The sequence below is a fragment of the Candoia aspera genome, chromosome 18 (assembly GCF_035149785.1).
Source record: "Candoia aspera isolate rCanAsp1 chromosome 18, rCanAsp1.hap2, whole genome shotgun sequence".
NCBI classification, from domain to species: Eukaryota; Metazoa; Chordata; class Lepidosauria; order Squamata; family Boidae; genus Candoia; species Candoia aspera.
This window is the reverse complement of record NC_086170.1, coordinates 3,411,404-3,437,561: the sequence shown is the minus strand read 5'-3', so window position 1 is coordinate 3,437,561 and position 26,158 is coordinate 3,411,404. Positions and strand designations below refer to the sequence as shown.

Below are 26,158 nucleotides of genomic sequence, written 5' to 3'. Positions count from 1 at the left end.
AGACCCGGATCGCGTCGGCTTTTCCCCCGCTCCGCCCCCTCCCCCGTTCACACGGCGAGCAGACCGGGGCGCTCCGGCGGGCCGCTGTGTGTCCAGTCGCCGCCCGCCCCGCAATTCGCCGCCGGCCGCCGCCGCGCCGGGCACGGGCACGGGCACGGGATCTCGCCGCGGCCGGCCCGCGATGCCAGTCCCTGCGGGGCGGCGGCGGGCACAGCGAAGGCTCCCCAGCGCCGCGCTTCGGGGCCGAAGTCTGCGCGGACGAGATCTTCGGGGCGCCCCTCCGCGAGCCCCCGCGGAGAGCCCGCTTCGCCCCAGCGCCGCCCGCGAGTTTCGTGGGAATGTCGCCCGGGAGGGTCGCAGATGACAGCCGGCGGGTCGCGCAGCCCCAGCCCACCGCGGCGTCAGTCGGCCCGGGTCGGGCAAGCCCCGAGACGCCCCGCCGGCGCCGCCCCCGCGGATCCGGACGCTGGGCGGGAGGAGGCCGTGGCGTCCCGGGGGAGGACTCTGCCCCTCCGCCCTGCCCGGGATAGGCGGGCGCCGTGCAGTCCTGGTGCGTTCAGACGAGCGGCGAGACGGGGTTTGGCCCCGCAGGGAGGCAGACTCGGACGTGCAAACTCGGTTGCAGACGGTGCCTCCTGGGGCGGCCCCCTCCCCCGCAGCTCCCCGTCTCTGGCTCGGGCGCCCGCGGGCGCCGGCTCCTGCAGGGACGCGCAGCCTCCGCGCCGGGTTGCCGCTCCCGCCCGTGAACCTCAAAGCCAACCCGGCCGGCTCGGCTGGGCGCCTCCCCCTCCTCGCTGCTCCGTTGCATTCTGGGAGAGGAAGTGCCCGTTCCCACGTTGCTGCAGCTGCGGAGGGAAGCGCCGCCCGCATGGCCGCCGCCGCGGACAGGTCAGGCGCTTGCAAAGCCGGGCGGCGCGCGCCGGGCAGGGAGCCCCGGGCAAGCGGGCGTCCGCGCGCGCCCGGGCGGTGCAAGGAGGCGGGGGGTGCGGGGCTCGGGCGGCGTGGCCGGGCCGCCCCCAGCCGGGGAGGGTCGCGGGGCTGGGCCGGCTTCCTCCCCGGGTCTCCCGCGGTCGGCTCAAAATCGGTCGCACACCGAAGAAGGGGTTGCACTGCGTTGCAGCGGTCGGGGTCCGCTCTCAGGGGCGCGCGGCGTGCCACGTCCCGTCTCCCCCGAGGTGGGAAGGCGAGGCGCCCTGCCCGTCGCGTGTACGGCGCGCTCGTGTGAGTGAGCCCCGTAACGCGGGGACGCGTGGCGTTGCCTCTTCCCAGTCGGCGTTGCACGCAACGCGCCGCGCGACGGGCAAACTATCCTGCATGCGACACAGCAGAGAATTCCCGTTAGTGAATCAACCTTTTTTTAAAAGGCTAGGCCTGGCGGGGGATTGGGCGGAGGATTGACTCGAGCTGCCTTTTTAAACTTCTGAGAATAGTAGATATTATCACGGGAGGGTTAAATATAGCTGGAGAATATCGTTCTCCGAGTCGCCTGGCTTGCTTTCAAAGGACGCTGCAGCCTATAAAACTCAATCTTTGGCAAGCAAATATTCAGAGATAAAATGGCTGGGTAGCCAGAAATAAACCTGCAAGCACATTTATTTGTTTCTTGCACAGCAACAGCCGCGATGCAAAGTTCCATTAAGGCTGGTTAAAATCACTTTATAACGCTTGTCCCTCAACCTCGCCTGCCTCATCCAAACTTGCTGGGGAGGAGTAATTGGGAAATGAGCAACACCTGGAGGTTTTACCCTGAAACCCACAGGTGGGGCTTAATTGGGAGCCGGTTGGAATCAAACCTTTGCGGTTTCTTCTGAATGGGCTGAATTTTCAATGTAAAATTAAATGATTTTTTAAAAAAATAACGTGAACTGGTGGGCTTTGAATACTGGGAGATAACTCCAGCTGAGGGAAAGGTCAAGCAGAAAGGTGTTTTCGACATTTTAATGTGATTTTTCTCCACAGGGAGCTGTGGGGCCTAAACCCTTCCTTGGCCGCCTTGATAAACTGGGCTAAAAGGCCATTTCCTGTATTTTTTCCTCCCTTCCTGTTCAGTTTTGGGAGCCCCAAATCATTACCTGATTTAGAAATGCAGAAATACCTGTTTTTTTTTAAAATCTGTTGCTATAATTTGTGGATCTGAGAACTTCTGGACACTTTGGGGGAATTGAGTTTAGGGAATGGAACAGTTTTGAAGAGGTGTTTGAGAGGAGTAAACCCTAATGGTTTTGTTTCATTTATTTTTATTTATTTAGCCCCCGCTGTGACTCTGGGCAGTTAAATGGGATTGGAAACTCCGTAGAAGCATGCCAGTAACAGTGCCTCCCTCCTAATGCATCGTTGTAAATAGTTTATAAATTGTAGATAATTACTTAGAAATTATGAAGTAGTCCAGGATTTGTTGGTGAGCTTTTGCCCTCTGTTATATTATTTTATATTTATATTATATTTATATTATATTTATCAGATTTATATAGCCGCCCATCTCATGGATCTGACTCTGCATGGCATACAATTAAAGCAAAGCTATTAACAGAGCCTTAAATTGTGACAGTGTGTTTGTTGTGTTGGCATAATATTTGGAGTTTTCTGTTGTATTAGCCTCCCAGTTATTGTGAGATGGATGGCCATAGAAAACTCTTTTTTTAATTATCAGTATGGTTTATTTTGGGGCCCCAAGGAGTGAGGGATCCCTTTTGCTCCCCGTCTGGGTTCCCTTTTTCCTCACCCGCTTTCCCATTATTTAGTTCCTTTCCAGAAGATTGCACACTTGTACGATCTGTTTTTTCTTTGTAAAAATGTATGTTTATTTAGCAAAACAAACAAAGCAAAAACAAGGAAAGAGGGAAAGAATCCATATACACACACAAAATAAACTTCACGCTACAGCGAAGATTGAAGTGGAAATTGGGTCATAAAAAATTAAGGCAAAACAAAAGGGGAAAAGAAAAAGAAAAAAAAAATAGGAAAAAAGCATTCTAGTAGCCTCCTCTTCTCCCCCCCCACTAATTGTTACTTTTTATACTATGCTTTGGCATCTGTGATTACTCATTTCTTTTGTGTGGTTTTAATAATTTTTTAAACCGTTTCTCTTTTTCTTCAAAAATCAAGAATTAAATAATGTTAAACCCTGAACTTTACTTTGAGGTCCTCAGGGGAACTCTGATTTGTTCTGGTTGCCTGAGATTTTCTCATTTACAGGACTTAAAGCAGCAGTGCAAATAGCGTTAACTTCACTAGCAAAGTTGGAGATGAGGGTCCAGCATACAGGTAATCCTCATTTACTGACTGCCTCGTTTAGTGACTATTTGCAGTTACAATACTGATGAAGGTCTACAGGAGGTCTGTAAAGCAAAGGAAAGCTGAAGTAAGATCACAGTCACTGTTTCATGTAGCAACTGCTTTGCTTAACAGCTGAATTGCCAGTCCCAATTGTGGTCGCTAAATGAGGACTACCTGTACTTGCTGGATGGGGAAGCAGCTAGACTAGGCTATCATAATAACACTCTGGCCTTTCTAAATTAGAGCAGTTAAAATAAAAGATGTCTTGTTTTTAAAAATCTCCTTTATATCTGTTTGCCTTGCCTTTTCAGGTGCAAAAAACTGGGTGACTTGAGTGTGGATGAGTTTTTAACCTCTGGATTTGATTCCGATGTGGCTGAGGATTCGGTGGAAGATGCTCCAGATTCTGGGGAAGATGAGGGTAGAAAGCTGCCTTCAAAGGTTGACAGCAAAAAGAAACCAGGGTGTAATTTGAGACCAGCGAAAAGGTGAGTTTCCGTGACTTGGATGGATATATAGATTTATTTATGGTGGCTATTAAACTGAGTGCCTAGAATCTCAGTTTGGGAGCTGACTGAAGCTCTTAGATGAGCAGAGGATAAGAGCAGACCAACTTTGCCTTGTCTCCACTGTCTTTCCTGGAAGGAAATGAGAAGGGGCTTCCTCTAAAGCAGGGTTTCTGAACCTCGGCAACTGTGAGATGTGTGGACTTGCTGGCTGGGGGATTCTGGGAGTCGAAGTCCGCGCATCTTAAAGTTGCCGAGGTTCAGAAACTCCGCTCTAAAGCAAAGCTAGGCAAAGGATTCCATTAACGAGCAGAGACCGGTCAGATAAACCTTGTTTAATTTAAATAAAGTGGAATGAAATTCAGCTTACATTCAGATGCGCCTGGTACATTTGGCAGTACTCCCAAGGCCTACCATCCAGGAACCGAATGCGCTCTGCTGCCAACTTCTTCCTATTAAAATTTTGAAGGTCAGGACTCTTGTCCACACTTCCTAGGCAGCAAACCCTCTTATATCTCTCTTTTAAGTAGATGCAACAACCCAGAGCTGTGGAATTTGTAGGATTTGTTAGCAATTTTGTTTAAAATACTCCCTGGCTGGATACATAGATTTAAAGAATTCTCAGCTGTAGATGCTTTATGTCCTAAAAATTCTAGAACAATAAAATAAGAGTTAAATTCCTTAATCTCTTCCCTGCTGTCCAGGAAAATAAATAAAGGCCATGCTTCGCAGCATAAAGACCAGCTCTCTCGACTAAAGGAACGAGATCCAGAATTTTACAAGTTCCTGGAAGAAAATGACAAGACTCTGCTTAATTTTGATGACTCCGACAGTTCTGATGAAGAGGAAGGCCTTCATGTGTTGCCTGAAAAATTAGAGGTAATTAATTTAATTTCAAAATGTCTCAACGCATGTCTTTGCAGCTGGAATCACCTGGCTTGCTGTGATGCTAATTATAATCCAGCTTGGCTGATGCTTGGATCTCCCATGAAACTCCAGGACTGTAGAAGCTTGAAAAAAAAATGACCAGAGAAACCAATTTCTTTCTGTTCCCAAGAACATTGCATGACTGTGTCCCTGAAGACACCAGCTTTGCGCTAATGCCATTTTCTTTAAAAAAAATGTTGATAGGAAGCAAGGGATGAGGAGGAGGAGGAAGAAGAAAGAACGATTAAGCGAAAAAAGTTTGACTTCATCACAGTGACATTGAAAATGGTGGAACAGTGGAAGGAAGCTGCAGAGGTAAGACACAACTTTTTTAAAAAAGCGACATTCCTTTAGGAGCTGCAGATAATTCTGATTAAAGATGGAAGGCGTTGCCTAAACGGGTGGATAAAATTGCTTTTCTCTCTCTCTCTCGCTTCTAATGTACGTAACATGCTTTTGTTTAATTGAACAGAACAGGGAAAAAAAATAGAAAGCGGGGGGGGAAGCAGAACAGCAAAAAGTATTCATATAAAAAATGTGAGGGTTTTCGTACACGTATGTAAAGTTTTACACAATTTCAATGAACACTGACCGGGTTTCATTATAATCAAACAATTCCCTGTATGAACAGCTTTGAAAAAAAAAAATGTTCTGCTCCTCTTGGTATTGGTATCTGTTGTAGCCAAGATGACTGATAGACAGACAGACTCTCCATTTGCTGAAGGTGTTTTCTGCCTTTGCCCCATTTCTCAGCTAATGGCAGTGGTGGTTTCTCCCAATTTTGCTGTAATGACCTCCTTCCTTTTTTACTTTTTTTCCCCACTCAGAGGAAACTCTCGCCTCGGCTGTTCCATGAGATCGCTCAGGCCTTCAAAGCCTGCGTGGTCACCGCCAAAGGGGAATCGGCAGGGCCGGATTCTGGCAAGTTCAAAGTCACAGACAGCGCAGGTAAATCTGCAAGAGCTGAATTTTGCAGAAACAACAGGGAAAAGTGAGCACGCCCTGCCTTTGTTTACACTTTGCACTAAGTCATGGTTTCTTTTTAGTAGGTCTTCATGCTTAAGTTGTGGGTTCACACACATACTATTTATTTGTTTATTTCATTAGATTTAGACACCGCTCAACTCCAGGGTGGCTCTGGGTAGTACCAAGTCATAAACTATAACTTGATTGTGTTCACAAAAGGTACTTAACCAAAACCAAGCAAACTGAATTCAAGTTTAGGGCCACGTGTAAACCCCATCGCTTTGAGTTACGTGTATATAAAAGAGGGCATCCCTCATGATTACTAAATTCATTTACGAAATGCCTCTGTTTTTTCACCTCCCGCTTAGTCTTCAACGTGCTCGTCTCCTTCTGTGTCCGTGACCTCTTTGTCCTGCTGCAGAGATTGCTTCAGGTGAAACCTGCGAAAAACAGATCAAAGTAAGTTGATAATTCTATTCTTTTGGGGTTTGCATTTATTTACCTTTTATTTGTCCGGCCTGTGAATTGCCACCATGCGAAAGACTGTTCCTTCAATTCCTGAGGGTCATTTTTTTTATCCCCTCTGAGCAGAGTTGTCATTAACTATTAATTTTAAAAAAATAAAATTCTTTGTCTAGTTTTCTAAAAAGCCACATTAAGTCCCTAATGTGGCAGGCGTTGAAGCATCTATTTATTTATGAAATAAGCAGTGAGTAATAATGAAATAAATCATGCTTAGCTTTTGAAATTGAATCTGGACCTTCAGGACTGCTCTTTTTGAAACGAGCGGTGGAAACCCAAGAGTCCTAAAACAACAGTCCAAAATAAATCCTACAAAAATCGAACTGAAGTTCTAAAAAGCCTTGTCAACTCTATTTGCTTGGAACCAAATGCCATAATCCTTCCCAAGTGATCATGATTTAATGTGGTTTCCGTTGTTAAGGTTCAGCTCTGGTGTCAAAGGAGGTGCAGAAACATATGAGCACAAATTCCCCAGGAGGAGACGCAGAAGAAAATGCCTCTTAGGCTTATTCACCCAACAGGCTAGTTCTGTTTAAAGCTGCAGCAGCTTTATTGACACAACCTGATAAGTTGGTTAGCTTTAATTTGAATTTTCTGTGGCCTGGTGTGTCGAGTGTGAATTCAGTTTACAATTCAGTATCCTGGGCAGAGGCAGAAAATGAATTAATCTGATTCCCAGGACAAGCAAACGATAGTTGGTGTTGAGACAAGGGTACAGTCCATCTCGCAGTATTTCAACTGCATTACAATCCCAGGACAACCAAAACACTGGAGAATAATTCTCAAAAGAGCTAAATTTAGGACATTTGATAGTCAAACGGGGTCAGCGTCAAATTTTCCGTTCAGACAGCAAAGGCAAGCAGCTGGTTAGCAAGGGTACAATTAATCCTTTCTAGCTGGGGCGGGTGATGATTTGCAGCGATCTGATCTGCCTGGCATCATGGGCACCAGTGGTTTGGATGATGGTACATTTTGCGTGTGAGCTCGGCTCACAGCTATCTTTGGCTGAGTTTCCGAACTGGAGAAAGCCAGGCCGGGTGAGCAGCTAGCCGAAAGGCCAGCGCAGTCAGAGACTAGCTAAATTCAGCTGAGACCCAAAGAAACTGGATTGCATATTTCAGTTGTGTACAGATAACGCACAGCAAGTTGTGTGTCCTCCGGACTTGGTTCCCTTTCCCAGAATTGGCTCTTGTGAAGGCAAGGAACAGTAACTTTGGAAATACATTCCCCGTGTTTATGTGGGGTACAAATTAAAATAAATAGTTTGGGTTTCTAAAATTCCAGATGGCAACAGCTGCGTGCTTCTGGGTGAAGTTGCTCGGTTGGGCTAGACATTTTCTCTCCAGGTCTCGCTTTTCTGCATTGAATTTTACATCCATCTTGGGCAAGGAAGGAAGGCCTGTCAGAGAGCCTTTCCGGTTGAACAGCGGTTAACCCAGTTGAAATTCAGGAATCTCCCATCAATTAGACAGAAGGCTGACAACACCTGAATCGTATATTTCCCTCTTAAGTCTGTGTTCCTTCATTGTTTTAGGTTAGTCTTGCCTTCCTCCAGCCCACTGTGGAGCAAGTTACGGTTGGACATCAAAATGCACCTTGGCTGTACCATCCAGGTGAGTTTAAGCTACCAGGATGGTTGGGATCAAATCTGGCCGTTTTCCGATGTTGGGCGTCTCTTCCTGTTTTGGGAAGATCTTTTTTTTCCTCCCCATTTTGAAATGGGAGAGCGTTGGACAGAGAGAGAATTCTCAGCGACTCCATAGTTCATCATCCATGACTGATGATGGTGCGAATTGCAGAAAAGCAACATTCAGACAGCCGTAGATCACCCCTGCCATGGTTAAATGGGGGGGGGGCAGAAGGGAGTGTAGAAAGAGATTTGAAATGGGTGCGGCCTTTGAGCCAGATTGACGGGGATTTTTCCTCTGTATTCTGTGTGTCTGCAGCTCCTGTCTTGTTTAACTCAAACCTCGGTAACAACAGCCGTCCTCCAGCACATCAGTGCCATTGTGCCTTTTTACCTGAGTTTTCCCAAACAGTGCCGCGTGCTACTTAAGGTAAGCTCAACATCAGGGCTGGCCAGAAGATGCAGGAACGAGGCTCGGAAGGTGGATTCCCCCTTTTAAAATTGGGTAGCCTGGCCTCGGTCATAGACGACAGGATCCAGGGACGCCTTTTTTAAACCAGTAAATAAACAAAGGATTTACAGTTACATGCTTTGAAATTAACTGGCTGGCTGGGAAATTCTGGGAGTTGAAGTCCACACATTTTATAGTTGCCGAAGTTGAGAAACGCTGTTTTAGGCCATGAAAAGTTTTGAAATTTAGTGCCATTGCCTCGACTGAGGCTTGGAAACAAATCCCCTGTTTTGGAAACAGAGGCATCTCATTTGCAAAGCAGAACAAAAATTGGGGGAAAAATGTGTTTTTTTTTCTTCCTTCGTTAAGCAAACTATTCGACTCTGGAGCACAGGTGAGGAAGTTGTGAGGGTTCTAGCTTTCCTGGTGCTGAACAAAATCTGCCGGCACAAGCAAGATGCCTACTTAGCCTCTATTCTCAAGGTAAGGTTGTGCCAGAAACCACATGAACTGTGAATTGATTTTTGGGTTTGGTCAGCATTCCCTCCCTGACAAATCAGGAATTCTGGGCTGTGGGCAAAAGCTTTCACACTAAGATTTGTGTTCTCATTGGCTACTGTTTTTCTTCTCTCCCTCGTCAGCAAATGTACATTTCCTACGTCAAGAACTCGAGGTTCACCTCTCCCAACATCCTACCCCTGATCAACTTCATGCAGCGGACTCTGATAGAGATGTACGCCCTGGACCACTGCGTTTCCTACCAGCAGGCCTTCATTTACATCCGCCAGCTGGCCATCCATTTGCGTGGTGCCATGACCATAAAGAAGAAGGTGGGTTTCTGTTAACTAATAAAACTAACAGAAGTATTAGCGGCAGTGGCTAGGGAACCAAGGATGGGGAAGCACATTTTTCTTGTGGGGTTTATAGACTTCACGGAGACCCCTAGATGGCTGTGTTTGGGTGAGAGGGACCCACAGCAGAGAAGAGATGGACATGTTCCCTACTGCTCTGATTATTTTCCACCCACCCTGCTTGTTCTCTACTCTTACGAATCCTAATAGATTCCTATTTCTGAAAGCCTTGTCCACAGCTTTTATTTTTGTTTGTGGGGGTGGAGAGCCCCCTTGGTCATCCCTGCTTTCACTGGGATTAAAGGAAACAAAACTGGGTTGGTGAATAGTGGGGGTTTAATTTGTGCTGAATGTGATACTGTGCTTCCTCTCCTGCTTTAAGATTCTCAGATATTACGAATATATTTAGATTGGCGCGACTTAGATTTTCATGCCCTCCAGCCACAATAAAAGGCACTTCCCAAATCCAGCTAGTTCCTTAATTGGGCAGCTGATTCACTGCGAGGCAGGTTCAAAGTAATTACTTTTGGTCCCCAAATTGTATTGGTCCCTCTGTCCTGTGAATAAGCTAGTTTTACAATGAGTTGGGCTCAGTTTATTTTGGCCATGCAGTTTTTTTCACGCCCCAAAGTTTTTTGGACTCCTTTGGGCTCTGAGGCTTGGAGACGGCTATCTGTGATGGTGAGAACCCTATTAGAAAATTGTTCTGCTGCGGTTTGGGGGGATTTCCCATTTTGAAGTCCAAATTTGGAATGTGATGGGAGGCATCCTGAAAGTTTGGACATTTGCTGAGTCCAGAACGATGGACTCAACGTACTTTAGTCTCCCTGCTTTCCTTTGGATGTGAAAAGCAAATTGAGAATTTGGGGAGTGGGTTGGCCTAGGAACGCTGTAAAAATAAATATAATAAATGAATAGAAACGAGGCTGCCTTTAATGTAGTAGACATGGAGTATAAGCTTATAATAGCCACAATGACAAAACAGAATTGGGACAGCTGTGAAATTTATTTTGCATCTAAAGCAGAATGTGTGTGGGAAACAGCATTTTGTAAGACCAGAACAGCCCACATCCAAACTATATTTCTTGCTAACTTTTTGTGTTAAAGCCACACAGGAGGATCTAGATGGAGGATCTGGCTTCTCTCCCTTTGCAGATCCTTTTTAATGACCAAACCAAGGCTGATTTAGGTATCGGAGTCTGAAAACATACTGAAAACACAATAATAGAAAATGTCTTGGATTCTCTTGCCTGGTGGTGCCTCGGGATAAGCAGTGGATTTGAGGCACAAATGATGAGAATTTCTCCCTCCTACAGGGGGACCTGAAATAAAATTTTAACCAGGAAAGAATCACTGCCCCCAAGTGGTAGGAAAAAAATGACAGTCTAGGCAGGGTTTTAAAAAAAAAGTTTCAGAATTTTAACTTTTATTTAGGAAATACCAAAATAATGGGCTAACATAAGAAAGATGGGCACATCATTCGAATACAGTAATATAAGGATGAGCCGTGTGAGATATTAGTTGAAATTAAATTTGAGAGCGAATCTTTCCTCCAGCTTGTTCTTCCAGATAAATTCAGCTCTTCTAGAAGGAAATCATAGCAAACAATCTTCCTTGCAATACTTTCTTGGCCTAATAATATTCCCTGATAATGTTCCCTAGTTAGATCACACTGCAAATCAGTTTAAACCTGTTGCAAAAGGTTTTAAACCTGTTTAGGCCTCAAATGTCTGATTGTTTGGGGGTCAAATAATAATTTATATGCCACCCAACTCCCAGCAACTCTGGGCAACATAATAAAGGTTGTAACCCCACTACATTACTGTTTAAATATATATGTAAAACACTGCAATTCCGCCTTCCTTCCTTGAAACTTACTTTACCTGTTGCTTCATCTCACTGTTCTTGTTTTCAGTCCATCATCTTAGTCTCCCAAATATTTTTGCTCCTTTTTAATTTGATTGTAAATTTATAATAAAATCATATGCAGTGTCCAAGCAGTTTAACTCTACTGAGGTGTAATGTGGCAGGCTGGTTTGCCCAACATGTCAAGTGGCTGAATTCATACAACCTCTGGAACCGTGAACTGTACAGTCCCCTTGTAGCCTGTGTCTAAACTCAGTGTTTCAATAACGATGTTGTGATTAATGTATTCTAGGACAGATGATAATTCAATATCATCATCTACACTTGGTGACAGTTTACAGCTCAGTTTTAAAAAAAACACATTGTAGGCTTACAGTTTAAAAAGTCACAGTGCAAAAGGAAAAAGGGAGGGGGAGGGAAAAGGAAAACAAAAGTACTCCAGTCACAATCCTGAACAGTTACGGATCTTACAACGTGCTTCATTATTTTTCTAATTTTACTTTCTGCTTCTCTTTTTCTGATAGGAAAACTGTCAGTCCGTTTACAACTGGCAGTACATCCACTGCCTATATTTCTGGTGCCGGGTTCTGAGTACGATGCATCCAAACGAAGTCATGCAACCTTTGATTTATCCCTTGACCCAAGTCATCATTGGCTGCATTAAGTAAGTAGCTGCTGATCACTTCCCCCCTTGGGCACCCCCTTGGCCCCATGATGGCATCCAGAGGGTCAGATTCAGAAATGGTCAGCGATCGTGGGTAGGACTAAGGAAATATTTTGGATTTGGAGTAGTTTGGGTTAGGGTTTCAAGAGGAATATAAATTTCAAGAGGAATGTTTCAAAGCTTTTGCATTAAAATACTCGTCTGCGCCCCCAAACGCTCAGGGTCAGTGATGGTTAATTAAACCAGGTCAGTGATGGTGAGGTGCTTCTTAAAAAAGACCGATGTAAGCACAGAGAACGCACAGCTCCGTTGCAGTAGATTTTTATCCCCAGCAATCCCGTTAACGCTGCATCCAGATTCTAGGTTTTTTCCCTCTTCTAAATGCCGTCCTGCTGTTCTTCCCAGGCCCCTTTGAGCATTGATGAAGATAAACGGTTCTAAATGGTTTCAGTGCCAGTTTCTTCCCCCGCCTCCTGGTCTTTCTTCCCCCAAGATGTCTTTCCACCGCTTAAGGCCATTTTCCACCTGTCCTGGCAGATAAATCACAGCAGATCTGCCGGGGAGACTCCCCTTGGCTTTAGCTGCCTGTAGTTTGCATGTAGAAATGTCACAAGGCAGTTCGCAGCCAGAAAATAATTTTCGCAAGCTCCCTTTTTATCCCTTGTTTCCAAAATCCCAATATTAAAAAAAAACTTCCTTTTTAAAAAAAAAAATACTGAAAGTTTCAAAATTTGACTTCAATTTGTGGGTGGCAGTAAGGCACCCCCAAGAAGATATATTCTGAAGGTCAGCGTGTATAATATATTCAAGAGCCAGGATGGTGGAATAGAGCAGTGGTCCTCAACTTCAGCAACTTTAAGAAGTCCACACTTCTTAAAGTTGTTGAAGTTGAGGACCACTGGAATAGAGACTTGGGTCAGCCACAGAGGTGACATTGGGTGAGTCCTCGCTCAGCCCAGCCTATCCCACTGGCCTCTTTCGGTGATGCTCAAATGAAGGGTGATCCTTATGGAAGCCGTTATATCCTCCAAAGAAAAGGGGGAAAGTGCAACTTTAACAAAGAAATAACTTTTGAAAGTTTTGGAGGTGGTTCACCTCCTTTCAGTTCTGTCCCCACACCAACCCTGGAGAGAGAGGTTGTGGGGAAGGAAGGAAGACCCCAAAAGATCACTCTGCGCATTGAGTGGCTGAGCCTTGATTTATCCCCACTAATGCCTTCTCCAACCCAGTCCCTTTTCTCAACTCTGTATCCACGGTATCAACTCTGCCTTCCTTCTGGTTTGTTTTAAATTCATTCAGACCTCTGTAGGTCAGCTGTGCTCCTGCTGGGCTGGTGGTTTATTTCCTTAAAAAAAAAATGCTATCACTCTATCCAGAAGGTGGCACTAGGCCCTAGTGAAAAGGACTTAAGCGCAGGGGAAGATCCTGGGATGTGGGTTGCAAATGGGCTTGGGGGCGAGTTTCCATCTGTGGCGGCTTCCTTGCTCCAGGCACAGTCCAGGGCAGAATTTTAAATGCGCTTAAAGAGGATCGCTAGCAGCGTGAGGCTTGCAGGGAAGCAAATTGCCCTCATCCTCTGTGGGTTTTTTAAAGCCTGCTGCTCCCCCTGTGCCTGGCGGGGACAGGCGGGCCAACTCCTGTGAATTCCCCGTTGTTGGCAAAGATGTAGGGTGGGGGCCAGCCTGGAGGACAGGGACGGCTGTTTGGGGCAGCTAGGATTGATGGGGGAGGGAGGGAGAAGGTAGGTCTGAGTGGGCTCAAATTTTTGAGGGCAGAGTTAAAAAAAAAGCACACAATTTGGGTTTTCCAAAGAAAGTGTGAAAGCTGCAGGTGGAAACTTGGTGTTCCCCTGCTTCCTCTCCCCTGCTGGGTCCTGCAGTTGCCTTTTGGCGCAAGCAGCCACATGGGGGGAAAGGCTGCCTCTGGTCTGTCCAGGCCCCTTCACCTGAACGATCCCAGGTGCAGGGAAAATCCACACGCTCATTCACCTGCAGTTGCCCCTCTGTGAGCCCAAGGGCGTGGGTGTGCGTTCGGGTCTTGCAAAGTTCGGCCCCCAATTCTCTTGGGAAACTCTGGAGGAAGGCACTTCCCAGTCTGCAGGGAAGGATGCTGATATTGGCCAACACTCCCTGAGTGTCCTATTTAAAGGCATGTTACCTGCACCATCGTTGGAGATCTGGCCAACAGAAGGCACGAAGGCAGCTCAAATCCAAGCAAGATTTCTCTTTCTTAAATCAGCTCTGGATTTCTCTGGTGCTCAAGAACAGGCGGGCCTCTTTAATCTTCGTTTGTCATCTCCCCATCTTCCTGCTTTCTTAGCTTCCAAGCCAGTAGGTCCACTGCCCGGACAGACCAGGGAGCCGCCCCAGCCCAGCGGACGCTTTGTCCCTGCGCTGTCCCTGGCCGCTGGGAAGTTTTTAAGCTGGCTGTCGGGTCGCCAGGCGTTCTGAAATGAACGGCCTTGGTTTACAGTAAATCTATACCTTTTAACAGGTTTATCCCCCGATCAATTAATTCTTGTAGAAGGTTTTCGTCATCCCCCCTCCCCGGTTGCAAGGCCGTAGGTGCAAAAATGGATTTATTTCCATCATGGATCCAATGATAATTATTTCACTATTTTCAGGAGGAGGGGCGGCGGATGATTTATGTTGTGTGGTGGGTGCGGATTTTCGCCCTCCGGTTTTTATGATCTCAGCAGGCGCTGTTGCTTGCCAGGTGGGGAGGGGCAGTGGGGAGTGGGGGCTCAGGGCTGCAATGAAGCAATGACTTGGAAAGTGCAGGGGTGTGTGCGTATTTTGCTTTAAGTTTCTTGATTTGCATGCAGAAGGTACAGGTAGCTCTTAATGACCACAATTGGGACCTGAATTTTGGTTGCTAAGCGAAATGGTCATTAAACGAATCTGACCAGATTTTATGACCTTTGTGGTGGTTGTTAAGCGAACCATGTGGTCGTTAAGCAAATCATGCAGTTTCCCATTGATTTTGCTTGCCAGAAGCCAGGTGGGAAGTTCGAAAATGGCGATCAAGTGACCACTGGGTGCTTTGATGGTCATAAATGCGAACCGGTTGCCAAGCGCCCAAATTATGATCACGTGACCATGGGGATGCTGCGATGTTTTCCCCAATTAGCTGAAAAAATGAGCAACTTTTGCTGAAGATAGGCACTGAAGAAAGCCTTCAGGGCTAGTAATTCAATAGCTAGCTTGGTTATTATAAATGGTATTTAATAATCTTCCTGCTAAAAGAATCCATACTGTGAGGTTTTGGAAATATGCTCTGTTAATGGTTTTTTTATATATATGTGTGTGTGTGTGTGTGTGTGTATAGTTTTTATTCAAGATTTTTAAATGGGTAAAAGATAAAATGTAAGGAAATACTGAAAGTGAGAAAAGGAAGGAAAGATAAAGCACAGAAAATTAAAAAAGAAATTAAATTAAAAATAAAAAAAAAGGTACTTAAAGAGACAACTTCCAATCTTCTTTACAGCAGCTACACACAGACTTAATATCCCTCCTCCCCCTTTAACATTACATGGTTCACTTCTGGGTCTTTTGATGGTTTTTGACCCTCTTGTTTTTTTATCCCCTTCCTTTGCCAGGCTGGTACCTACAGCTCGTTTCTACCCTCTGCGCATGCACTGCATTCGAGCACTGACCCTGCTGTCGGAGAGCACTTGCACATTCATTCCCATCCTGCCCTTTATTTTGGAGGTGAGTGTCGGTAAAAACAGGGTTTTACAAGTTGTACACCTCCAGAGCAGAAGCACCCAATCCAGGGGGTGCCCAAGACGATCGGGATCTAGGGAAAAACTATTAAAATGTCTGTATTTTTATTATAAAACATAAGAAAGACATGGAGCAATATTAATACTTAAGATACAGACCATGCAAAATATAACAGGGAGGTGTGGAGGCGATGTTTTGCAAGGTACATAAAACCAGTACATCATGCAAATAAATAATACTTATTATTTATAAATAATTAAACCTTCAAAACTAAAAGGCACAGTATGCAAACAGCCCTACCTCGCAAGCTTCCTGTCTAGTAATAACTGTACATATATTTGGTGGTGCGTGCTCAGAACATTTTTACCGATAAGGATGCGCCATCAACGTTGGGGGCAAAGGATGAGGCTACCAGGGCATGGATGTTGACTGACAGTTGCTTTAGACAGTGTTTTTCAAACTTGGCAAGTTGAAGATGGGTGGACTTCAACTCCCAGAATTCATGCTGGCTGGGGAATTCTGGGAGTTGAAGTCCACACCTCTTCCATTTGCCAAGTTTGAAAAACACTGCTTTGGACTCACTTTGAGAAAGGTTGGAGGAGTCTGACGGATTTCCACCCCATCTGCAACTGGGAAAACTGTGCTGGGTGGACTTTTAACTTACTCTCTCCAACACTTGCCGGAAAAAACGAGGCACGCGCCCCATGAATAAAAATGAACTGGGATGCCTTTGAAAGTTCTCCTTGCTCTTCTCCCCCTCCGATTTTCAGTATTTGCCCTGGAGGGTGGCTCGTGACGCTTGCTTCGAAGTGCCTCGTGACTTTTAACAAAAGGGGGGTGGCAGATGGGGCAGCCGAAGGAAGATTTTTGGGAATCGGCCAAGCCGCCTCGGTTCGTTGCTGATCGTAAGGAAGCGAAAAAAGGCTCCCCCCCCCCCAAAACGTTTCTGCAAGCGTCCGTTTGTTAACCACATCCTTTTTGCCACCAGTGAGGCCTCCCCAGGACCCCTCGCGGCTTCTGGACTGCCGCCCCCTCCCACATTTGCTTCACTTCCTTCCTTCCTCCCTGCCGGCTGTGCCGAGGTTCCGCCTGTCAGGTTGAAGCGACCCACCGCCTTTGCGCCACCCCTCGCCTCGCCCTGTCTCTGTGTGTTTCTTTGTGTTTTCCTCCCCCCACCTTCTCTTGGCCCTGGGTGGAAAACGGCTGTTCCTCGTGGCAAGCCACATAGATCAGCCCAGACGGTCGCCGGGTCTGTGGTTGTTCGGCCCCTGGCGCTCTGCCCTTCACCACATCCGATGTGGCGGGGGCCGGCGGCAAACACCTCTCCCGCTTGGGGAGGAAATGTGGCCGGCTGGAGCTGGTGGCCTTTTGAGAAAACAGCAAGGGCGTGCATGCGTGATGGTGTGCGCACGTCGGACGGCACAAGGGAGAACGAAGCCTTTGTGTTCCTCCGCGCAAACTTCCTAAATCTTTTGGCTTTCATTGAATTCAGCGCCGTCCGCTCCCCCTGGAGACCAGTGCAAGATTGTCCCATCTTTCTATACAGAGTTCTTCTTAGATCTGCATTTGCAGGCCAGAACACCCTAAATCCGCTGGCAAAAAATGGCCTGTTTGGAAGGCCCGTCTCTTCCCCTCCCCCAGATAAAGGTGGAAATGGGAAGGTGAAGCTTTGCACCCCCAGCCTTCCCCGCTCCAGGACCCTGAAATTTTGCCATTTTGCTGCCAAATTTCAGCAGCACAATGAATGGTTGTTCTGGGGAAGTGGGGCAGGGGGGGCGGTCGGAGAATATTTTATTTATTTATTTATTTATATTCCAAATTTCCATCACCACCCATCTCCCCCTCACCACCCATCTCCCCCAAACCTATTTTAGGTGTGGTTTGCCTCCCCACACCTTTAAAACTCCAAAAGAGACCCCCCCATGCCCCCAAATTTGGTCCCTTGCTGTGACATCACCACCTTTCAGGCAGAACGCTTCTGCAGATGCAGTGATAAAGCAGTTGGATGGATTTTTTTCTCCAGTCTCCCAACGTGGAGACTTCCTTCAATTCCCAGTCTATTTGACTTGCAGAATCCTTGGCTGGAAATGCTGTTCCTCCCATCCAAAGCAGCCTAATGCAACCCCCCTCGTGATTCTCTGCTTTCTTTTTTTTTTAGCCCTCCTCCCTCCCACCTGGCTTCCTCCCCCCCATGTGCTTTTGTCACCAGCACGATGACAGCTCGGGCGTCTTGTGAGGTCCCTCCGGGGGCTGATATTCCCCAAGCCGCTGTCACTGGAAATGAGCAGGAAATTGGTGATGTGCCTTGACAGTTTATGCTTCCCTTGGCACAGAGAACAGCCCCCACTCCCACCCCCGCCTCCCCGCGCTCTGGCAAGACCGAGGTGCGTTAAGAGAAGGTGCGGAAAGCACATCGCCCAAATGCAGAAGGATAATGTTCCTCCGGCTTTTTTGTAGATCGACCCCACCGCCTTGCGCTGTGGGTGTTCCGATTGCGATAAATTTGGGGCGGGGGCCGCTGGCAGGCGTCTCGCTTGTTGCGGATCCCGGAAGGCACAAATGGGGGGAAGCGAAGGGGGCAGCTCTCTTTCAGGGAGGGAGTTCACCAGGATCTGTTCGGGAGGCCCTGTCAGACAGACCCACACAAACCCACACAAACCCACACAAATGATTGACTCGTTAAATGGCTGATGGATGGGGCAGCTCAGGGCTGGGGGACAATCCAGCATCATCCCACCAGTGTTGGTGAGAAGGTGGGGACTCTGGTCCAAAACGATGATTTTGGCTGGTATGTCCAAGGTGAGTGCCAGCCTTGAATCGGAGCCCCTGCAATGACCATGTTTTCCCTCTCTAAAAAGCAAGCTGGTTTGCATGGTGCCTTCCTAGCGTTTGCACGCTTCCCCCTTGCCAAGTCCCAGCAGCAGCAGCAGCAATAAAAGCATTTCAAGCCTGACTCCTAAACCATCAGAACAAAGTTGGGCTGTGTGTAAAACCCAAGCTGAGAATTTAAACCACCCTCTTAGAACTCAGACGTGTCTCTCAACGGTGTCTTAAACCAAATTTTGATCACTTTATGGCCTGGGAAATTAAAAGAATCTGAAGCTGGCCTTGGAAGGAAATTAGAGAGGAGGGGGTTCCAGAAGCGTTCTTCCCATGAGCCCCTGCCTCGTTTGAGTTGGGGGGGTGGAAGGCAGAAGAGCCACAGATGCTGTGGAGGGACTGATCCACAATGCTCCAAAAATGAATAGCAGAGGTCATGGGGCATTTATCTGGGCAAAATGGGGGTGTTTTTGTTTCTCTGGAGGGCTGTTGTTGGACACCTTGCAACCTTGTGCAGTTCTGGCAAAAGAACAGAAGAGGTTGCCCCAATTTTTCATTGGTTCCTGCCTCCTCTGAAGCAGGGGGTGCCACTTGGAGATGGTCAAGGAGCCTAGGAGACATGTAGGGTTTTTTTGCCTTAACGCAAAAGCTCTTTTCTTTCCTTGTGGGGAGATTGGAGAGGGAAATAGAGAAACCTTTCTCAATTGGGTATCAACAGCCATCTTAACTGGGGGCGATCGAAGCTGCAACCAGCACATTTAAGATGACCAGGTTGACTTCTGCACACTGGAGGCGAGGGAAGTGGCTATCTAAGATTTATTTAGCATCTGTATCTTCACACACATTCTCTTCCATTGATGCTTGGCTGATCTTTCTGTCCTGTTTGCTTTTCATTTTCCACAGGTTTTCCAACAGGTGGACTTCAACAAGAAACCGGGGCGCATGAGCGCCAAGCCTATTAACTTCGCAGTCATCTTGAAGCTCTCCAATGCCAACCTACAGGAGAAGGCCTTCCGGGTAAGGAGGGGGAAGGCAAAGAGTGGGGCTTAATATTTTAAGAGAAGCAGTAACACATAATGGCAATGTGCCAATGCATTGATCTTCCTCCTGGTTCTCAGAAATGAATGGTGCAACTTAGAAATGAATGTCCATCATCCAAGTCTCACTTTTTGAGGAGTTTTAAATAAGTATACCGTACATTTTAAGAAAAACTCCTGAAGTGGCATTACAAGGAAAGACAAAAACAAGGACTTTAGCCCGCCTCCACAATATCCTACCAGGACCCTAGCAATAAAAACAACAGGATAATAAAATCTTTGGTTAGCAGGTGGTGGATATCTTGCCCTCAGAGATGACATAGCTGGCGGGAAAGAGAAAATAAAATGCATTTGGTGCTGGAGAAGATTGTTGAAATATTTCCAAGTGAAAAGCCACCGCCTTTGAAACCCAGACTAGTGAACCATCAAATCCCAGCCCGAAACATGAAAGAATTCATATTTTTTTCTCTCCACAAAGTGAGTGCTTTATGGTGGAGATCACATTTAGGTTGAAAGCCACGGTGGAAAATCTTTGTGTTGCTTAATTTCTGAAGTCAGTTCCATGGTGGGTTCCTTCTGTTAAAGTGTAAAGGGGTCTGCAGTGATCAAATCAAAGCTGGACGTGTCAGGAAAGTGGACTTTGATGGACAGGTAGAAGAAATTCCTAAAATTTCTCACAGTTGTGCCTTGCAAGGTGGTGGGGTCCCTTTCCCTGGAAACATTCATGAACTTCGACTCCCAGAAATCCCCAGCCAGCATGCTGGGGAAATCTGGGAGTTGGAGCTCACACCTCTTAAGGTTGCCAAGTTTGAAAAACACTGACCGAAGTCAAGACTAATTGACTTAAATTGGTCAATTAAGTCAAGAACAGTTTTTGGTCATGGATGCTGCAGTTGCATCCTTCCTTAGGTGGGAAGTCAGCCTCCAAAAGGGATCTGGTGATGTCTGACCCTCTAAAAATTATTCAGTGTATTCTTCACAGCGCAGACGGGATGTACCTTTTTGCTTGCCCTTATCTCCCTCTTTTAAATTCTTTGCATCTGTTTTTTTTCCCCCTTCTCTCCCTTCCCAGGACGGCCTCCTTGAACAGCTCTATGACTTGACTCTGGAATATCTCCACAGCCAGTCCTACGCAATCGGCTTCCCAGAACTGGCTCTGCCTGCCATCCTTCAGGTAAAAGCAGTTTGGGTAGCTAAAAACAAATAGATGCCTTGGGCAGAAAAAACTGTGCGTGTTTCCAGGCACACCAAGGACTAGAAACTTAGCTTAAAATCAGAAAAAAATCTCAAGTGAAGGCCACATTTGACGTCTTATTGCAGAATAGCGGCATTGCAAAATGGTGCATTTTTGCCCCATGGTGGCATTGTCTAGCCTTGCTTGGCTAAATAATGGGCGGGGGGCATGCACAGAGGAAAGTATTTTTCTCCCCCCCACCTCTTTAAACCTGCCAGAAAGTTTTCACAGTGCTGCACTTTGAGGGTGGCGCTTCCAAGTGCAGTAGCGCTGTTGGAAAATGGTATTTCCTTCACAGGATATCTCGGGCCTATGTGCCTGTCCGCCCCCCACCCCTTGCCCTGGCTCAGCCCTGCCCGGACTTTCCTACCGCCAGACTCGGGGGACTTCCCGCTCCATCTGGCTAGTTCTGGCTAGTTCTGTCCTCTCTTTCGTGCCAGCCTCAACCCACAGCACTTGGCTGAAGGAAAGGAAGGGCTGGCAGCTCGGTTTCCTCTTCTGTGGCTGTGCCAGGCCGCGTGGCTCCCTCCGAGTGCGGCATGAATGCCCCCTTGTCTTCTCTTCCTCTGCTGGGAGTTGCAAGGGGGGTATGTGTGTGTGTGTGTGAACAGAGGCGGGTATCTTTGAAAGGGGGCGCCCCCTTCTCTTTGGGCACCCGGGGGGGCGGTTCAGAGGGGCGTCCATCCCTCCCTCCCACTCTTAGCGTTCCTGCTTTCATTTCGAACAAAAGGAAGTGGAGTCTGTGAAGGTGGAACGTCCTGCCTCCAGGCCTTTTCTCCTCCTCCTCTTAGAGGTCTCTGGGCGGGGGAGTGGTCTTGAGTCGGTCCGTCGGGGAAGGGTGGGTTTGAGGTCAAGTGAGCAGCGAGGAAGGGTCTCCGCTTTCACACACAGCTAGGTGAAGGTCTTCTCTTTGTGAAGGGCTTTGCATGCCCCTCTCCCTGGTCAAGTGGCTGGCCTGATCCAGGGGGCAGCGGTGACATCCCGGGACGCCTGTGGTTCAGGGAGGGTGTTAGCTTTTGGAAACCCAAATAAGACGACTTTGGGTTAAAAACCTCCCCCTTCCAAAGCAGGTGCGTGGAATAGGTGACCCTTCAGCTAGGATTGGACAGGGAGTCCCATCAGCCTCAGCTAGCCTGCTGAGGATGGGAGCTGTGGTCCAAGAGCTGACTACGTTAGACTGGGGAAGGCCGTGGTCTAACCAAGTAGTGTCTCTCACATGCTGATTAAAGATGATATATTTGGAGATGGAGCTTATCTTCCCTTCCCTCCTCCCTCCCTCCCTCCCTTTTTATTTCATTCTTTCTTTAGCTTTTTATTTCCTTTCTTTCTCTTGTCTTCCTCCCTCATTCTCCTTTCCCTTCCCTTCTTTTTATTTCATTCTTCCTTTAGCTTTTTATTTCCTTTCTCTTGTCTTCCTCATTCTCCCTTCCCTTCCCTTCTTTTTATTTCATTCTTTCTTTAGCTTTTTATTTCCTTTCTTCCCCTCCTTCCTCTTTTTTGCTCTTTCTCCTTCCTCCCTTCCTCCCTCTCCCCTCCTTCCCTCCCTCCTTCCTCTCTCTCTTTCCTTCTCCCCTCTCTCCCTTCCTTTCTTCCTACATGCACACTTGCTGTCTCTCGGCATGGAAACAGAGTAGGAACTGGACAGAGTAAGCGGGTGGCCACCTAGCTGGTCGTCCAAGCAGTTTGGCCCACTTCAGCCCACCAGTTCCTGTTGGGGTTGGGCTAAGATATAAAGTGGGATCTTTGGTTGTCAGAAACAACCCTTGCTGGCCTTGAGGGTGGGGTCACCAAAAAAGGGCCACCAGGAAGATCTGCTGGCCAGCTGGGCCTTCCGCCTCCATTACGGCCGGGGGGGTTGCCAAGATTCCATCAACAGCCTGTGAATATAGAGGCCTTTTTCATTTTGGAAAGGCACCGTTCACTGCTTTTTCCTACTCTGCAAGACCTTAAGAGTTACTTTATGTATTCCGTCTTTAAATTAGAGCCAAGGCTTCGGGAGAATGCTGGATTCCACCCATCCTGATTTTTGCGCTTTTGCCAGCCAGATCTAAACATGAGGATAGGAAAGTGTATGCAAGTCAGAATTACTGTGTTGTTTTTTTTAAATGGGAGCCATTCATGGAATTTTTTGCTGTCTTGTTCCTTTCCGGCCCCTGCCCTCCTCCCCTTCTCCAGCTGAAGTCCTTCCTGAAGGGGTGCAAGATTGCCAACTATTGCAAAACCGTCCGTCAGCTCTTGGAAAAACTGCAGGAGAACTCTGCGTATGTCACCGCCAAGCGCCAGAAAGCTTCCTTCGGCGTCTCCAATCGGGAGGCTGTGGTGAGTCGCTTCTTTTCCCCTTTAGAAGGGTCTGCTCGACAGAAACACCTGCTTATTTCATGCATTGAGAAAAGGAGGTTTCTGCCTAAGCGGTTCAGAAACCGTTTCGTTCCTGGTTTCTTGACAGACCCAAACAAACAAATCAGTTACAGTGCACCTCCCCGCACTGTAGCACAGCCCAACCACCATTAGGATGATCAGTTAAGCTAAAAGGAAAGTAAAAAATTACAAGAACACGTAATACGCACCACGGTACGTTTACGGGCACCAAAAAAATTAGACGTGTAGAACATCAGCAGTGCTGGTGCCGCTCAATTGGAGGGTTCCCGGAATCCCTTGCAATGAGTCCCCCTTGCTTGGGAGGATGAGAGCAGCTGCCAACATGGGCCTGAAATGGGGATTGTAGGTCCTTCTTGGTCCCATTTCCCAGAGGAACAACTGAGGCCCAGTTCAGACCACTTTGGCATTGGATGCGAACGTCTGGTCCTTTGCCTTTTCTTCTTTCTGCTCAGAAATGTGCAACATTGGACCTTGCCCACCTGCATAACACACACACCGCAGGCACATTTTTTACAACCCTTTCTCAGCATGGATGCTAACGTTTGAAGAAATGCTAGCACAAGGAAGGAAGGAAATTAAAAACAGTGCGGGAAACAAAAATCAAGGGCAATCGTCTCACTTTCCTGATGCTGGGAGAGCTGCTGTTAGCCGTATGAATATTGTTCATTTCCTTCTGGATTTATTCCACTGATTTATTAGATAGGCCAGTTTAGCCTTTGACCGTTTATTACATCCCTGCAAACCAGTTTTCCAGAAGACCAGGGACCCTCCATGGAGAATTTCAACAGAGAGAGCTCCATCCTGGCTTGCTGAATCATGGTTTACTGAATAAACCACATACAGCTAGGCCTGCATAAGGCACTAAGTCAAACTCAGACCCTTTCGTGGCTTAACAGCGACAGCATTAAATCAGGTTTAGAGAGAAAAGATCTATCAGTAACAGAATATAAAATGAACTGTGCAGCAGGATATTTCTGAATTTCCATTATCTGGGGAACGTCTGGCTGAAATCCATTGATCTTAACCAGCTTTTCTCTTCGTCGGTGGTGTAAAATTGCCCCAAGTTCTACAAATAATGCCCTTTTTAGCTCCTGGGCACTGCCCTCTGCCTTGGATCAAATTTGTGTGGATTAGATGCAAATTCTATTTCTGTCAAGACCCCCACAAGCAGTTCCCCCCCCCCTCGGAGTCATTTTGAACACACAGCTTGGCTTTTTCAGTCTCATTTCAGTCTGCAGAATTGGAGTAGGAACCTAGAAACCTCTTGCACCGGAGGGGAAAAGCGGGGGTGGTCGCGAATGTTGGGAAGCGCTTGGGAAGTGCTGTCATTCTTTTTCTGGCCAATTTTTGACAGGAGCAGTGGGAAAAAAATGTAAAAGAAGAAGGAACTCCACTAATGACATATTACGTGACTTGGAAGAAACTGCGAGAGAAGGAAATACAGCTGGAAATTACTGGCAAAGAGCGGGTAGGAACAAAAATCCCTAAATTTAGGCCATCTTGAGATCCTAGCAGGGAAGAATGACAATTGGTGATTGTCGTTGAGGTATATTGCTTCTTTCTGGTTAATTTGACTTTGTCAGGGTTAGTCGTATAACGGTAGCAGGTGATTTGCTTAACAACCACTGTAAAAATGGTTGTAAATCAGATCCAGTCACACAGTGACGCAACTTACGATCCCGGTCTCAACTGTGGCCGTAAGTCAAGGACTACCTGTATATATCTAGTTTTGTGGCGTTTAAAAACATGCTTGGGATAATCACGCATTTGCTCCTGTGTTGGAGCCAAAGAGGGACCGTTGGTGAGACAGGAAAGATGTTCAGCTGGGTTTATTTTTTTTAACAGCTGTTTCCTTTCTTTTCCCTTTTTCTTTCTTTCCCTTGTTGCCCGTCTCCAGCTGGAAGATCTAAACTTCCCTGAAATCAAACGGAAGAAGCCAGGCGAAAAGAAAGATGACGACAAGAGGGAATTTAAGGACCTCTTTGAGATGGAGAGCAGTTCGGAAGACGAAGAAAACTCTGGTGTCTTTTCCATCAAAGGTAGGAAGTGCTTGCTGCAAGGAAGGTTCACAAAGTGCGTTGCCCTTTCCTCGCCTGCCCCACACTTCCTGGCTTCAGGCTAGAGTTTAAAAGAAGTTAAAAGTGGGGGGAATCTTTTGGCCTGTCCCCCACCCGTCCCTTCCATTGCAAAGCAGTTTCTTCCCAGGAAGACTTTCTCTTTAAAAGTCAGCAAGGCTGCAGCGCTTTTACCATCACTCTTAAGCCCAAAGGAAAAGCTCACTTTAAAAGCACAAATTTACAAAGCGGGCCGAAGAACTGGGCGTGAGATCTTTTGAGTGGATAGCTGTGCTGTGATTTTATTCGTTCATTTATTCAGTCGGCTGGGCTCCCTGTGGTTAACGCTAGAGTATACAAATCATGCTCAGTTAATGTTATCATTTACATCCACGGTAAATAAATGATGAAATGTTCATGGTAAGAGCCCAGTTAAGAAAAAAAAACAACTGAATTAAGTAACAACCTTTAGAAACACAAGTAGGCTCAAAAATCAACCAGCCATCGAACTTGTGATTTATGGTTTGGATGATTAGACAGGATAGATTATCTCAGAAGAGAGTTAAGTTGTAACCATAGAGCAAGAGGTAAATTTATAATTGTACTTACGACTGCGGTAAAGAAGATTGGAAGCTACTTCTTCGTATTTCTTCCTTTCTTTTCTATTTCTCCTTCCTTCCTTCCTTCCATCTGTATAGCTGCCCACCTCAAACCAGTGACTCTGGGTGGCGAACAATCATAAAACCAATTAAAACAGACACAGCACAAAAAGAAATTAAATACAAATAGCAGCCAAGAGATATTCTTTCCTTTCCTGCACTTTTAGCTTTCTCTTTGATTTCTTTTTTTTTCTTTTCTCACTCTATATTAGTTTTTATCTTCCCTTTTAAAAAAGCCTTAATAAAAATTATATTTAAAAAAAACCCCAACCATCAGCTGGCTAATCTGGACGGATCATCTCAGGCCACCAGAAGAGCTTCGTTTCTAACCTCGTCTGAAAATACATCTTTGATCTCTCTCTTTTTTTTAAAGCGACCTTTTATCAGGCCAAGCAGTTTGGCAAATTTATTGTAACATGCAGAGGGACCATTTGGAATCGCTATTCAATCGGTGTAATAAATTCAGTCGATTGATTGGGGCAGTTTGGTGCAATCACTGCATTGCAGGCAGGCCTCAGTATTCAGCGGATTAGTAAAACTAACTTTTTTTTAATTTCCTCCTTCAGTTTGCATGGCCCCCATCTCAGCAAGTGA

The 26,158-nt window shown here is 46.7% G+C and overlaps 1 protein-coding gene across 1 annotated transcript in view; it reads left to right on the top strand.

The window, feature by feature from the left end:
* The first annotated feature begins 3,571 nt into the window (after positions 1-3,571).
* The window catches only part of NOC2L (NOC2 like nucleolar associated transcriptional repressor), a 32,483-nt gene continuing 9,896 nt past the window's right edge, over positions 3,572-26,158 (top strand). The window contains exons 1-16 of the mRNA XM_063317607.1: positions 3,572-3,764; positions 4,487-4,661; positions 4,914-5,024; positions 5,537-5,657; positions 6,044-6,134; positions 7,732-7,810; positions 8,144-8,254; positions 8,645-8,758; positions 8,917-9,105; positions 11,517-11,656; positions 15,255-15,366; positions 19,105-19,218; positions 20,311-20,412; positions 22,648-22,791; positions 24,206-24,319; positions 24,749-24,890. Of these exons, the coding sequence (XP_063173677.1) occupies positions 4,995-5,024; positions 5,537-5,657; positions 6,044-6,134; positions 7,732-7,810; positions 8,144-8,254; positions 8,645-8,758; positions 8,917-9,105; positions 11,517-11,656; positions 15,255-15,366; positions 19,105-19,218; positions 20,311-20,412; positions 22,648-22,791; positions 24,206-24,319; positions 24,749-24,890 (1,603 nt within the window). The 5' untranslated portion in view covers positions 3,572-3,764; positions 4,487-4,661; positions 4,914-4,994. The remainder of the gene's footprint in view (positions 3,765-4,486; positions 4,662-4,913; positions 5,025-5,536; positions 5,658-6,043; positions 6,135-7,731; positions 7,811-8,143; positions 8,255-8,644; positions 8,759-8,916; positions 9,106-11,516; positions 11,657-15,254; positions 15,367-19,104; positions 19,219-20,310; positions 20,413-22,647; positions 22,792-24,205; positions 24,320-24,748; positions 24,891-26,158) is intronic.